Here is a 13502-nt window from a genome sequence, read left to right as displayed (position 1 = left end):
AGTTTTTTCTCTGATTTAATGACTTTTTTAAAACATTTTGAGATCACATCTCGTCTTTGCTTTGCAGAAGGTCGCAGGTCCTGATGACATTAACACTGTCTTTATTGTCGGATAAAATGTAAGAAAGAGCTGTTTCATCTCAATCAACGACTTTAGAAGAAAATGTGATAGTATGTTCACATTTGTGCATTGATTTTCTACTAAAATGTTAAAATCTAGTAAGACTTTCAGCTTATACTGTAATCATCTTTATCATCTTTAGAATCCAGTGAAGCACTAAAACCTGCAGCAAGGTGGACACTATTATGTAAAAGCAAAGGTTAATTCGGGGTTTCTTTCATTTCCATGTTGATTTCCGTGAGTCACTGACATTTAAAAATACTGTTTTTTTAAATCTCATATTTGAAGTATTTCTTAGAGACTTTTAACAGCTTTTAATCAATGAACATTACATTAAAGGTCAACTGTGTCAGATTTAGTGGCATCAAGTGGTAGAAATGTGATGTAATATCCATAACTATGTTTTAATTAGTTTATAACCACCTGAAAATTAAAACAATAGTTTGCATTACCTTTGAATGAGGTGTTGATATCTACATACGGAGCGGGTCCTCCTCTAGGAGTCCACCATGTTGTTTCCACAGTAAGCCAGAATGGACTAACAAAAATTTGTTGCATTTTGTGCCTCGGCCAAATGCTCTGCACACAGGAGAAGTTTCAGCTCTGCAACCTCACCACTAGATGCCACTAAATCGTACACACCGAACCATTAAAACCTGCTATTGAAATAAAAAATAAATGTTATATAGCTTGCAGTTTTCTCTAGGTCCCGCTTTTTTCACATCTCATCTTTGTTTTTTAGTATTTTTGTGTGGACCGAGTGTTTGTGGGTCATTTTATTTAATACCAAATTATTAAAAAAATGCAGAAACTTTTATAACCCTAATCATGGACTGTACGTGGCTATAGAGAAAACTTAAACTTAAACTATTTAGAAGAATAAAAGTCAGTGCGTAAACTTACCGTTGTTGCTTTGAGGGTTTTAGATGATCAAATAATCTGCTAGCAGTCTATCTATCATATAAAAATATAAAAAATCCTGTTTTTCTCAGTCACTTGGTACATTTCTTAAATAATCTTTAACATTTGCAAAACAGTAAGTGCGTTTCTCAAAACAGTTAGTAAAAACTTACGTCGATGAACATATCACTGCAAAATCTGACAGTTGATCTTACTTAGATAATCGTGGAAACTGATGACCTTGAAAAAGTAAATATAATTCTTAATTTTTGTTTACTTTATATCTACGTGTGAAGTTAGCGAACTTGGTTTACTGAAGATGCTAAAACTCAGAGAGATTGACTTAATTAAACTTGTCATTTTTAAGTTGCAACAGCTTCATAAAATTAAGTAAAAATAACTTTATTTTAAGTAAACTTAACAATGAGATATTAAGTTAACATAAATTAAGAATAATAGTTATCTGTACCTACATTTTTCAAGGAAATTGGTTTGCTGGATTAAAAAAAAAAGTAAAACCACCATGTCAGATTTTACAGTGTATCAGTCAGTGGACCGACCATCAGTTATTGTTAAAATGATTTATGTTGTGAATATACCAGTAAATTCTGTTTTTCCTGATGACCACGTGTATCAAAGTGACTGAGAAAAACTGTAAATAGAAAAATAGAAACAATAAAAAAGTGTAAACATGCAGAAAAAAGTGTAAACATGCAGAAAAAAATCACTGATTTACAACGATTGACTAACATTTGAAACTTCTTTGGGATATCGGCTGTATCTGTGATCACGGCTCATCTCCGTCCTGTGGAGATCGAGTGTTTTATGTTGAACACAGTAGATTCAGGGTGAAGGTTTGATTTCATGCTAAAAAAACAAAACTATCTTTTGTAAAAAGTTTAAGATCTAAAAAAAGCTTTAGTTAAATCAGAACCTTCAGTGTACATTATTAATAACATACAAGTATTAACAACAGATTTCTGTAAGACATGAAGGCGGATTTAAACATCTGTGCGGCTGCTCTCCCTGCAGATTTGGTCATTCACTTATTTCTGGACAGAAAATAGTTGCATGTGACTGTACACTGGATCTGCGGGACAAAAATACCGCACAGCTCGCTCGTATTTCATGTTACCATTGAAGGAGTCATCAATTACAGATGAAACATCTTTCCTCTCATCCAATCACCAGAGATTATCTGCTCCCACCCTGACCTGTCCCTCCCAGCTGCCTCTCTCTTACCGGGTTACAGCAGCACCAGGACAGCTATCTGTACAACACACACACACACACACACACACACACACACACACAGACACAGACACACACACACACACACACACACACACACACACACACACACACACACTAGAAGTTGAGGTCCTTTGGGACCTCCCAGGGAAACTCCTTCCTGCCAAAGTGTCCATAGCAGGCCGTCTTCTGGTAGATCGGTCTCTTCAGGTCCAAGTCTCTGCATCAAAATACAGATACATTTACCACAATACTACATATACATTTCCCACTGCTCAAAAACCCTGATAACACTCGCTAACTTCTGACTTTTTGACGTAATGGGAAGGGTTACAATCAGCATTTACACCCGGGTCAAATGACTCTGCAGTTGTCAAAAATGTATCTGCTCCATCTCTGATTGGTATTGATGGAAACGCAACACTCAGGTGAATGCGCCAATTATAGCCACTTAACCAGAGAGATGCAATGTTGTCCGTCAAGCAGCGCTCAAACATAGAATAGAATAGAAAAGAATAGAAATACTTTATTAATCCTATGAGGGAAATTGTTTCGTTACAGCAGCAAATAAAAGAGCAGCAACTTAATAAAATATTTGGTAAAAAGGCAAAATATTGCAAATATTTATACAAAGGAAACACTTAACATAGAATAAAATAGAATAGACTAAAATAACAATAATAATAATAAAAAAGATGAAAAAGAACAATAGAAAAGAAAAAATGTGCAAATCAGTGTGCAAAAAGTGAAGATGGATGTGCAAACATCGCTAAAACATCAAAACAAATTAGTCTGCACCGAGTTTGAAAGAAAGACTGAATTAATAAGAGATAGAACAAAAGAAGTAACCACCGTTAAGTTTTCACTGGCCTCCATGCTGCTTTCTACTATTTACTAACCTGCTCTCCAGCTTGTCCGTGACGTTAAATGTGACACACCAAACACACATCTACACACACACACACACACACACACAGACACACACACACACACACACACACACACAGAGGCACACTCCTCTGCTGCAGAGTTGGGTACACAGCTCTGCTCTACTGGCAATGGCAGGTTTTCCGTGTTTAAAAAAGGGGTAAAACAGTGGATACGGTTACATTTCCTACAGCGATCAGTTTGTATTATAGCATCAAAGCGGCTACAGTGTGATCAGTTTAATACCGACCTCACGATGACGCCGGGTCTGAGGTCAAAGTTTTTGTTGACGATCTGCAGCAGCTGCGTCTCGTTCATCTGAGAGGAGCCGTAGGTGAACAGGGAGATGGAGAGCGGGCGGGCCACTCCGATCGCATACGCCACCTGAAAACACAAATGAGAAAAAAAAATTCAATAAGTAGTTTTTTGATTACTTTTAATAAAGACAGTTTCAGCAGTTAATACTGATCTAATACTAAGACCCCCTTAGATTTTGTGGATGGAGAATAAACTCTTTTGTTTCAACCTGACTAGAAGAAAAGATAAAAAGCATGGCCAAAAATATATGGACGCCTGAATATTCACCTATGTGTGATTGTTTCGGGTGTTATTTCTAATCTATCTGCATCTCCACTCTTCTTTGTCTGTTTTCCCACCAGATGTTGAACCTGCTGGATGGAGATAAGATCTGGCTCTCAGTCAGCCATCCAGTGCAACTCAAAGGGGTCGGATGGGGTTGAATTCAGGGCTCTGTGAAGACCGGTAAAGTTTCTCCATCATTTCTTTATGGAACTGGCTTTGTGCTTGAGGGCGTAATATAATGTTGAAATGTGGACGGATGGTTTAGTGTTATCCTATGATGTGTAAGCATGGCGGGAAAAGCCAATACAACTTAAACTTCTACAGTCACTTAGAAAATGGACATCTGAGACACGTTGGCTCTGGGCAAAAGCTGTGCTTCTGAAATTTGAAGAAAATAAACAAAGCACCTGGTGCGCTCCACACCACAAACATCACAAATGATTTGTTGATCTCACCTGCACCAGCACCCTCCTGCACAGTTTGGCCTTCACCAGAGACTTTGCCACCCAGCGGGCGGCGTACGCAGCTGAGCGGTCCACCTTAGTGTAGTCCTTCCCAGAGAATGCCCCGCCTCCATGGGCCCCCCAACCGCCATATGTGTCCACGATGATCTTCCTGCCTGTCACTCCAGCATCGCCCTGACAGAGAGACACACAAACAAGTGTTTCCAGTGCTGATGCAAGAGCTGTTCTCCAGCATTTTATTCACTGAAAATCAAATTTTGATCTTCTGATTAAACCTAATTACATAGAAATTATAACGCAAAGTTCAGGAGTTTGCATCTTCACATACTGTAAAACCTTGCAGAGGCAGCACTTGTTGTAAAAACAACTTTATTGTGACCAACGTGTTCATCATAAGACATAACAGAGAACATCTAAACAGCGTGAGAATTAATGAAAAAAACCTAAAGACTGTTCTACCTGAGGTCCACCGATGACGAAGCGTCCGCTGGGCTGCAGGTGGTAGATGGTGTCCTCGTCCAGGTACCTGGACGGCACCACGGCCTTGATGACCTTCTCCTTCAGGATCCTCTTCTGCTCCTCCAGGCTCACGTAGTCGTCGTGCTGCACTGAGATCACCACGGTGTGAACCCTCATGGGGATCACGGCGCCGTTTTCTTGGCTGTAGTGAACCGTCACCTGGGGGGATGGAAGTGGAGAGATTTTAGTATTTTTACTGTGGATATTAAATTGTGTTATACTCAAGTTGGGATTTTATTCAAGTGTTAACCCTTTGAAACCAAAGTGGTTTCTTTCATGGGGGAAAATATGTGAAAAAAGACCTAAAAATGCTGAAAATGAAGAAATCTATATATATTTTATACATTTTATCGTTTCTTTCCTGTAACATTATTTTAAAATGATTATAATTATAAATCGAGTTTTCCCAATTTTTGGATAACTTTCTAATAATCCACTCTCTCTTTTTAAAAATATTTTCAGGTAATTTTCTTGTCACTTTTTATTTATTTATTGCCAAGTTGGACATTTCCTTTTTCCCATGTTTATGAAAGTAATCAAACCCATTTGCTCAGGGCTCAGAGGGTGCAATAGCGTTGTTGATCCATGTTTCAGGGTAAAAGCATGTAAAGTAATTTATATTTTCAAATGGAAGCCATAACAGAGGAAACTCCACATTTCCTGACAGCCTTTTCCTGTTACTGTGTGAGCTTCTGCAGATGAAGTCTTGACACGTGCGCAGCGAGCTGAAGCGTGCACAGGCTGAATCTGTTGAGGTGTTATTGGAAAGACGTCTCCCGGCTCACGTGTTGCATACCAGCGCGCTCTGGTTGGTCAGCACATTCTGGAGCTCTAACTATCTCTCGAGCAACTAGAAACTTCCTCGCAGACCAGGTTATCTCTGAATTTAAAATATCGTGATCCATCCTTCGTATGATCGACTTCACACTCGACAGGTGTGTTACTGCGAATCGGAGGATTTGCAGTGTAGAATATGGTGCAATTTAGACATGTGACATGGTAATAGGTTGTGTTCATGTTTTTCATTCTGTCCTTTTTGCAGCCTGTCGATACTTTTTTTGGGTAGACCAGTAAAAAGTGCATTTTAATTGTTTAGACAAATGCATCCGTCAGCTTTTTGGCATCTTCCACAGAAAGTCAAGCTCTGATTTTAGCAATGTTTCTTAAGTGAAAACAGGTAACCTTTGTGACATTTTTAACGTGTGATTTTAAATCCAACTCAGAATCAATTATGCAAATGACACAATAAATAACCAACTAACGAACCACCATTATCAGCACATTTGATGGTCGTTTGAACTCTGTGCCGCAGCGTTTGTATTTGGGTCCCACCTGTGTCTTGGAGTCGGGGCGGAGCCAGGGGACGGTGCCGTCGCGTCTCAGTTCGGCCATCTTGGAGTTGAGTTTGTGTGCGAGGACGACGGTGAGGGGCATGCACTCCTCTGTCTCATCTGTGGCGTATCCGAACATCAGACCCTGTCCTCACAAAACAAAACCGATAACTTCTGTTGTCACAAATGTCTTTGTGCTTTTAACCTCGTGTGTAACAAAACTTTAAGTTGAGTTGAACAAAGTTAGACGAGTTAAACAACATAATTTAACTACTCTGAAATCAAAATGTGACAGTCAAAGTTCACGTAAGCAGACAGCATGTTTGTGTTTTTGCAGATGACCTGGTCTCCGGCCCCGATGTCACTCTCCACGCGGTCGATGTGAACTCCCTGTGCGATGTCAGGGGACTGCTGCTCGAGGGCCACCAGCACGTTACACGTCTTATAATCAAAGCCTGGACACACGGAGACAGCAGGGGGACATTTCAGGGTAAACTCATTTCACATTACAGAAAGTTAAGACTGCTTTAAACTCAGGCACGCCCAGAAATTTAACCCTCCGTAACCATAGAAAACTGGCTTGTTGTCTTCAGAAACGGGTAAAAGGCAATGAGCAACTTCAGAAGAAATGACCCAAAAAAATCTGCAAATAAATAAATAAATAATAATAACAACTAAAATAATGTACAAAAACCACGGAAATGACCTGAAAAAAATGTGCTAAATAATAATTTTGTACAATATTTTTAAATATGTAATTGATATGAATATAAATATATATTTTATTGAAAGAAGTACAAAAAAATTACCTAAATAAAAACAAACAAACAAATAGAAATGACCTAAAAAAAGGCCTTAAAAATAATCTTTAAAATCTGCTTATTTCTTGCAATATCCAGAAACAAGTTTTGCCAAGTTGCTCATTGCCTTTTTTTTCATGTTTCTAAAAAACATCACGCTAATTTGCTCAGATTTTGGAGATTTAAATAAGCTACTTGTGATAGCGTCTAAACGCAGCACATGAAAAGTCGGCTGCAGAGGTGTGAGACTGAACATTTAGCTGAACTCACCTTTGTCTGAGTTGTCGTAGCCGATGTCTCGGATTGTGTCTCTCACCACCTTCTGGTAGTCCACGTTGGCTCGGGACGTGATCTCACCACAGAGCAGCACCATGCCGGTCTTACACACCGTCTCTGTGTCAACACACACACACACACACACACACACACACACACACACACGCACACACACACACATGCACAGAAGACATCACACTGCATGAGACTGAAGTGTGCAAGTTTTACTGAATTTAATTAAACAAATAATTGATTATCAACATTGTAGGGAGGTCAAAAAAAATTTTTTTGCCAACGTATTGTTTCGTTCAATAATTTGATTTACAGCATTAAATAATTTCTTTCATCAAACTGACAGTCCATCATTGACCCTTTGAAAGTGGAGAAAATCAGTTTTACTTCTTTCAAAAACATGAAAAAAAGGCAGTAAGAAACAAAATAAATAATCCAAAAATGGTCAAGAAATTGGTAAAAAGGTAAAAGAAAATTAGTTGAAATGCACAAAAATAAAATACAAAAATAAAATGAAAATAAAATAAATTAAAATAAAATAAAAAGGAAATTATCTGAAAAATTGCTAAAATAAAACAATTCATATAAATAATAAATAACATAATTACAAAATTTAAAAAATGTAATCAATTATAAATAGTTTTCATTTATAAATACAGTTTTCCAAAAACTGATGTCGCTCTAGGTTTCGAAGGGTTAAGACAGAGTTGTGCCTTCTGGCACAAATTTACCACCTTCTGCTGCAGAGAAACTTGCGGTTACTCACCACAGGCCACTTTGGCGTCGGGGTCCTGCTTCAGGTGAGCGTCCAGCACGGCGTCACTGATCTGGTCACAGATCTTATCTGGAAAAGATTCAAATACACGAATATCTGTTTCAGTTTGTGTGGCAGTTTGTTTCCTCCCGTGACCTTCTGCTGCACATTCCTCATCAGGAATCAGAGGACGACACTCGTATCAGGAGCTGCAGCTCTATGAATAACCTCAGCTGGTGGATGTGACATGATACACTGTAACTCCATCAGCTCATCAAAGCACCGCCTCGCTGACACACTACTGTACTCACACACATCACACACACTTTAGCTGCACCACATGGATCTGACATCAGATTTGCCCAACAAAACACAATCATTTCATAAAATATGACATCTGAGTCCTTAAACTGGCAAATTGGCTTAATACCTAAAAAAAAATGACAAGAAGGCCATAAGGAACTTAAAAAGTCATGACCAAAAAATTAGCAAGAAATCAGCAAAAAAAGTTCAAGAAAATTACCTGAAAATTAGCAAAAAACCCAAAACAAACATGAAAAAAACCTGAACAAAAAGAAAGGATTGTAAAAAAACAAACAAAATAAAAATAAACCTCTTAAAAGCTATAATAATTCTGCAAATTATTTGCAATTTTTTTGTTGTTCTGTTTTGTTTAATCTGTTTGTATGTTGGTCGTGTAGGTTTGTAACTTTTTGGCGATGAAAATTGAATGAAATATTCTTAAAAAAACAACTGCAGTCCTCTTAACGAAATGTTTGAATACAGAACATTTAAAATCATATATATAATTTTACTCTAAGTGATATTAAAACATCTGCTTGAATAAATAACCTCTTACATCACAGGAGAAGGGACCATGGAAATAACAAATTACATCTACTGTAGTTACTACGATTATGTTTATGTGTATTTTTGTGAAATCTCTTAATTTAATTTAATTTAATTTAATTTAATTTAATTTAATTTAATCTAATTTTACCTGCTTTATCTCAAGTATTGTGCTAAATTTAAAAGCATGTAGAAAAAAGAAAAGAAAAAAAGGCAGCTGCAGGTCTGTCTGCACACCTGTCTGTCTGTCTGTCTGTCTGTTTACCTGTGTGTCTGTGAGGAGCTACAGGTGTGTCCCCACCCCGCGCGCACGCTCAGTGACCCAAATCAAACGCACCTAGATGATGCGTGAAGGACAGATGCACGCTGGGAAGAGCTTCAATCCCAAATGCTACGATGCTAATATTGTCTCGTGGATTTTGCAGCGGTCGCTTCTACATTTGTTTTTCAAACTTTAGTGTTTTTCAGAGAGACTTTTGTCCTGTTTGCGACTGTGTTTTTTTTTTTTTAGCTCAAAATGTTTGCAAACAGCGAGGTCGTGTGGACTGTTTATATTGGACCCGTAAAGGCCAAGAGGACTGCTTATATTTTGCACCGGGAATAATGGAGCAGAGATGTTGAACCTGGAGCAGATTTTGGAGGATTTAAGAGCTGCAGAGTGACGTGCAGACAGATGAGTACAGCATAAAAGTTGTGTGCATATGTTGCATTATGAGATGATTTAAACTGTGCTGCTGTTTTTGCTTCAACATGTGTTTTTATGGCTGCTGCTGCAGTCAACTTGTTGCCTTGCTTATGTTTTATTTTGCTTTTTTCTGTGGCTTTGTATCGCGTTTGGCTCCCGCTGTGGCGTCTTGCTTTTTTTTTTTGCTGTTTTTCGGATTTTTGGTGAAGTTTGTTCTGGTTAGTTCTTGTGAGGTGCAGCTGATAGTTGCATATTTACAGGCTCAGTGATGATCAGTAATGAAAAGGCTGCAAAGTGAGTCTATAGAAATGAGCTCACAGCTGGTTTTTATTCATGTTTCTGTTGGTGAGTCACTGCTGTAGGGGGGACTGGGACCTGTTGCAACACTGTTTGCATTTCTCTCAGATACTATTTGGACTGCACCAAACGCATTTTTATTATATAATAAATTCACATCTGTCTGCCAATTATTTATGCCATTTAAACATGATTACATAGGACATGTAGCTCACAATATGTTTTTGAATAAAAGAAGTCAGATGTTGCAACTGACCCCAGCCCTGGAGCGCATGTGCAGAATGAGTGTCACCAGTCGGCAGGTTTCCATTGTGAATATAAAATACATCTGATAGAAACACAATTTAGAGCAAAAAGTTTTTAAGTTTGGTATTTCAGGTGATTTGGAAAAGCCATAATTTGCAAAACTGCTATTGAAACACGTTTTTGGCTTTTCTAGGTCACATGATGCTATGGCTATCTGCTTGTCAGTAGGAACTGGCTCCCATGATGCAGCAGGAGCAACAAGAGCTGTTATTGCATCACATAACTCTGAGAAAGTTGAGCGGATCATCCGGAAGTTTTGAATCTGCAATTCCTCTGTGAAATCGTGGACGATCAGCTCCCAGAAATCCCTCATACGTGGCCGCTTCCTCGTATAAGAGGTTCGCCTTTCCATTATGGCTCCATAACACGCCTACGCTGCCTTGGATTGGAAATAATGACGGCTAGTGCGGTGGCTGCAATAGAAATGAAGCTGCTAATGTTTTGAACATCTTTCGCCGTGCAGCTTAGGATGTTATCACCAGAGAAGTCGCACAACATCACTCTGGAAACGCAGTCATCTCGCAGTTGTGTTTTATTGACATTTAGAAAATATCTCTTAAGTTTTGCACAAATCTGTAATGAAAATCTGCGTTCAGTCGACTGAGGGCTCTCTGACTGATCCAAAATGACTTTCAAAGGTCAGCCCTGTCTTTAATGTTAACATTAGTCGATTGTGAGCAGAGACGCAGGTTATCTGTTCTGAATGAACTAGACTGATGTGCCACACTAACAGGAGGTGGTATCTAAAAGAAGTAAAGCTTTTTGCTACGCGAGGCTGAAAACGTGTTTTACTGAACTTTCTTGTCTTGATGCCATGTTTTGATGGGAATGGACAAGATTTTATTAATACCAGTGACTTTATGAATTCTGCTTTTCGATCCAATTGAATCTCGATTCGAGAAGTTTCTGTGTGTAAAAACAAAAAAGTAGGCCTTCACAGGTTTTCAGCATTATTGTAAAAGAGGATATTTATCCTCCGTAACACACGTGCTGCTCTGTTGGGAAGCAGAGACTCATGCGGAGAGTCAAATACCTGACAAGCACTCTGCAGTGCACGGGCTCCAGTTCACCATGTATGTCAAGTGTCAGGGGTAGCAAGCGTGCACGAGAGCCGAGATCAGTTGCTGTCGAGTATACGAGTTTGTTGTACTGAAGCCAAACTTTGTCACGCGGTGCTTTAGGTTGTAACACATTCATATTTTGAAGAGATGCTGCAGGAGAAGTGCTTTTCAGGATTTCAGAGTGTGTGACGATGGCTGTTTTCTGAGGGCAATAAAAATCATTAGAAAAGAGCCATTCATTCAAGTTTTATCCAACAGCGCTCGCATGCTGTTTTTGTACTAAATCTGGTGCAAAAGTGGCTCCAACAGGAGCTGCTGCACCTTAAAACGAAGAATTTGTGAATGGTTCATCCACCTGTCGATTCAACTTGAGTGAACTTTTTTTTCAGCAAACTCGAATTACTTGGTTTTACATAGTAAGTTTTTAAAGCAGCAGGGCAGCATTTAAAATGATCCACCGTGAAGTTGCAGAGTGCAACTTTCTTGCACTTGGATTAACCCTTTAAGAACATGATCATTCAAAAACATAGGAAGAAGGCAATAAGCAACACAAAAGTAAATGACCCCAAAATTAGCAAGAAGTTATTTCCAGAAAATTGCCTGAAAAATAAAATAAAATAAAATAAAATAAAACAAAAATAAATGACCTGCTGACATTTCCCCCTGACTTTTTTTCCGATTTTCTTTAATTTCTTGCAATTTGTGGAACAACGATTTTTTTTTTCTGGGTTAAAAAACTATAAAACTGTAAAATTCTGACAACTATGAATTTATAGTTTTCTAGACATTTTCCCAACCTTTTTTTCTTTAAAAATGTCTATATCTACTATTTTTTTGCAATTTGCGGGACTTTTTTTTGCCATGTTGCTCATTGCCTTTTTTCCTGTAGTTTTCAAGAGACATTGCACAAATTGGAGTTCAAAGGTTTAAACACTTGTGAAAGGTGTCTGTAAGCAGGTTTCAAAGGGTTAAAAATCCTAAACATCATGTGCAGCTGCAGTGCAATTGATAAAGCATGTTGACAGTCTATTTTTCTACCTGTATTCATGCTTTAAATATAAGTTTTTATAGAAATCAGTCAGAGGTGTGTGGCTCTTCAGACGGCTTTTTTCTGGTACAGTGGCTCCATGCAGCACCAGGATTCTGCACATTCCTCAAAGTCATCAATGATCACTGAAACATAAAACACATGATAACCGCCAGCGCTCAGCAGCAGCATGCAGAGGGAGTCCTGCACTCACCGGGGTGTCCCTCTCCCACAGACTCGGAGGTGAACATGAAGGAGCCGTCATGAGGAGCGTGGTCGTACATCCCGTCCACCGTCCCGTTCATTTTGTCCCTTTACAAACACGCTGTAGACAGAGACACAGGAAGTGATTGCTGTGGAGCAGCGGATGAAGTCGTACAGATTGAGCGGCTGCAGTCCGATCTCGCAGTCCCAAGGCAGAGCGGCCGGATAACTGCACTATTTAAGGCAAAGACAACACACACACACACACATGGGGGGAGGGTGCCATGTGAACAGCGGGTTAGACCATTCAGAGGCGAGGGAGGGGAGGTGGGATTCCTTTCTCCTCTTCTTCTTGGAGACCCTTTTTTCTTTAACTCCTCACATGCTGAAAGTTCCCGCTTTGTTAAAAAACTGAACCCATAAAACTCCTCCTGACTGTCTAACTCTTAAATCAGAGTTTACTTCGTCTTGAGTTTTACTTTGAAGTTCCTTCACAGATTCATTCATTCATGCCGGCTCTTTGTTTCTTTGTACCTGGGGGCCCCTGAGGTCCCTGATGGGGCATCTGTAGCTGAGTACTCATGGAGCCCTCTGCCAGTGGAAAAGTGATTCTACTGAAATAGTACTTGAATACAGTTATGAGACACTTGTACTTGAGTATTTCCGTTTTGTGCTACTTTATACTTGTACTTCTCTACATTTCCGAGGGAAATATTGCACTTTTTACTTCATTTGTTTTTTGTCATGTCGTGGACAAATGACAAAATATTTCAATAGTGATCCTAATAAATAGTCCAGCTCCAAAAAAAATAAAATTAACGCGTGAAGCAAATATCCCATTTTTTCTTTTCTATTGTGTGTGTGCTCTTTTTTTCTTTTTTCTGTACCCCATCTAAATTGGGATGTTTTTTATTTTTATCCCTCAGCGGCAGTTTTGAGTCGCAGCGTGGATAATTGATCAGTTGTCTTGGTCAGAGCTGATCAGATTGACGGATGAGAGGAGAAGCAGAGTGCAGAGTGAGTGAAAGCAAACTTTTAGACCCTGCACAGTGAATGGTTAAGTTTCACCTTCACTGTGCCTGGTGTTCTGCTGCTCTGTCTGTGACAACAGTACTCTTGGCACTCTGAGAGTGTGGT

At 39.0% G+C, this 13502-nt stretch overlaps 1 protein-coding gene across 1 annotated transcript; it reads right to left on the bottom strand.

The window, feature by feature from the left end:
* Nucleotides 1-2388: 2388 nt before the first annotated feature.
* On the bottom strand, nucleotides 2389-12613 carry LOC121958443 (S-adenosylmethionine synthase). The gene is made up of 9 exons (XM_042507368.1): nucleotides 12376-12613; nucleotides 7949-8026; nucleotides 7165-7287; nucleotides 6437-6549; nucleotides 6096-6239; nucleotides 4704-4922; nucleotides 4236-4418; nucleotides 3449-3582; nucleotides 2389-2491 (listed from the first exon to the last, which is right to left on the bottom strand). The coding sequence occupies exons 1-9, from the start codon at nucleotides 12464-12466 to the stop codon at nucleotides 2389-2391; spliced, it is 1188 nt and encodes a 395-aa protein (XP_042363302.1). The 5' UTR covers nucleotides 12467-12613.
* Nucleotides 12614-13502: the final 889 nt, after the last annotated feature.

The sequence above is a fragment of the Plectropomus leopardus genome, chromosome 19, assembly GCF_008729295.1.
Source record: "Plectropomus leopardus isolate mb chromosome 19, YSFRI_Pleo_2.0, whole genome shotgun sequence".
Lineage (NCBI taxonomy): Eukaryota > Metazoa > Chordata > Actinopteri > Perciformes > Serranidae > Plectropomus > Plectropomus leopardus.
The sequence above is the reverse complement of the archived record's forward strand: the minus strand, read 5'-3'. Positions and strand labels throughout refer to the sequence as shown.

Excerpts from the sequence above, each read along its gene's own strand:
- LOC121958443 (XM_042507368.1), bottom strand. The coding sequence starts at position 12,466 with ATGAACGGGACGGTGGACGGGATGTACGACCACGCTCCTCATGACGGC. Across the intron at positions 8,027-12,375 it reads TGTGGGAGAGGGACACCCCG|ATAAGATCTGTGACCAGATC; the intron begins GTGAGTGCAGGA and ends AATCTTTTCCAG. Across the intron at positions 4,419-4,703 it reads TCGTCATCGGTGGACCTCAG|GGCGATGCTGGAGTGACAGG; the intron begins GTAGAACAGTCT and ends TCTCTCTGTCAG.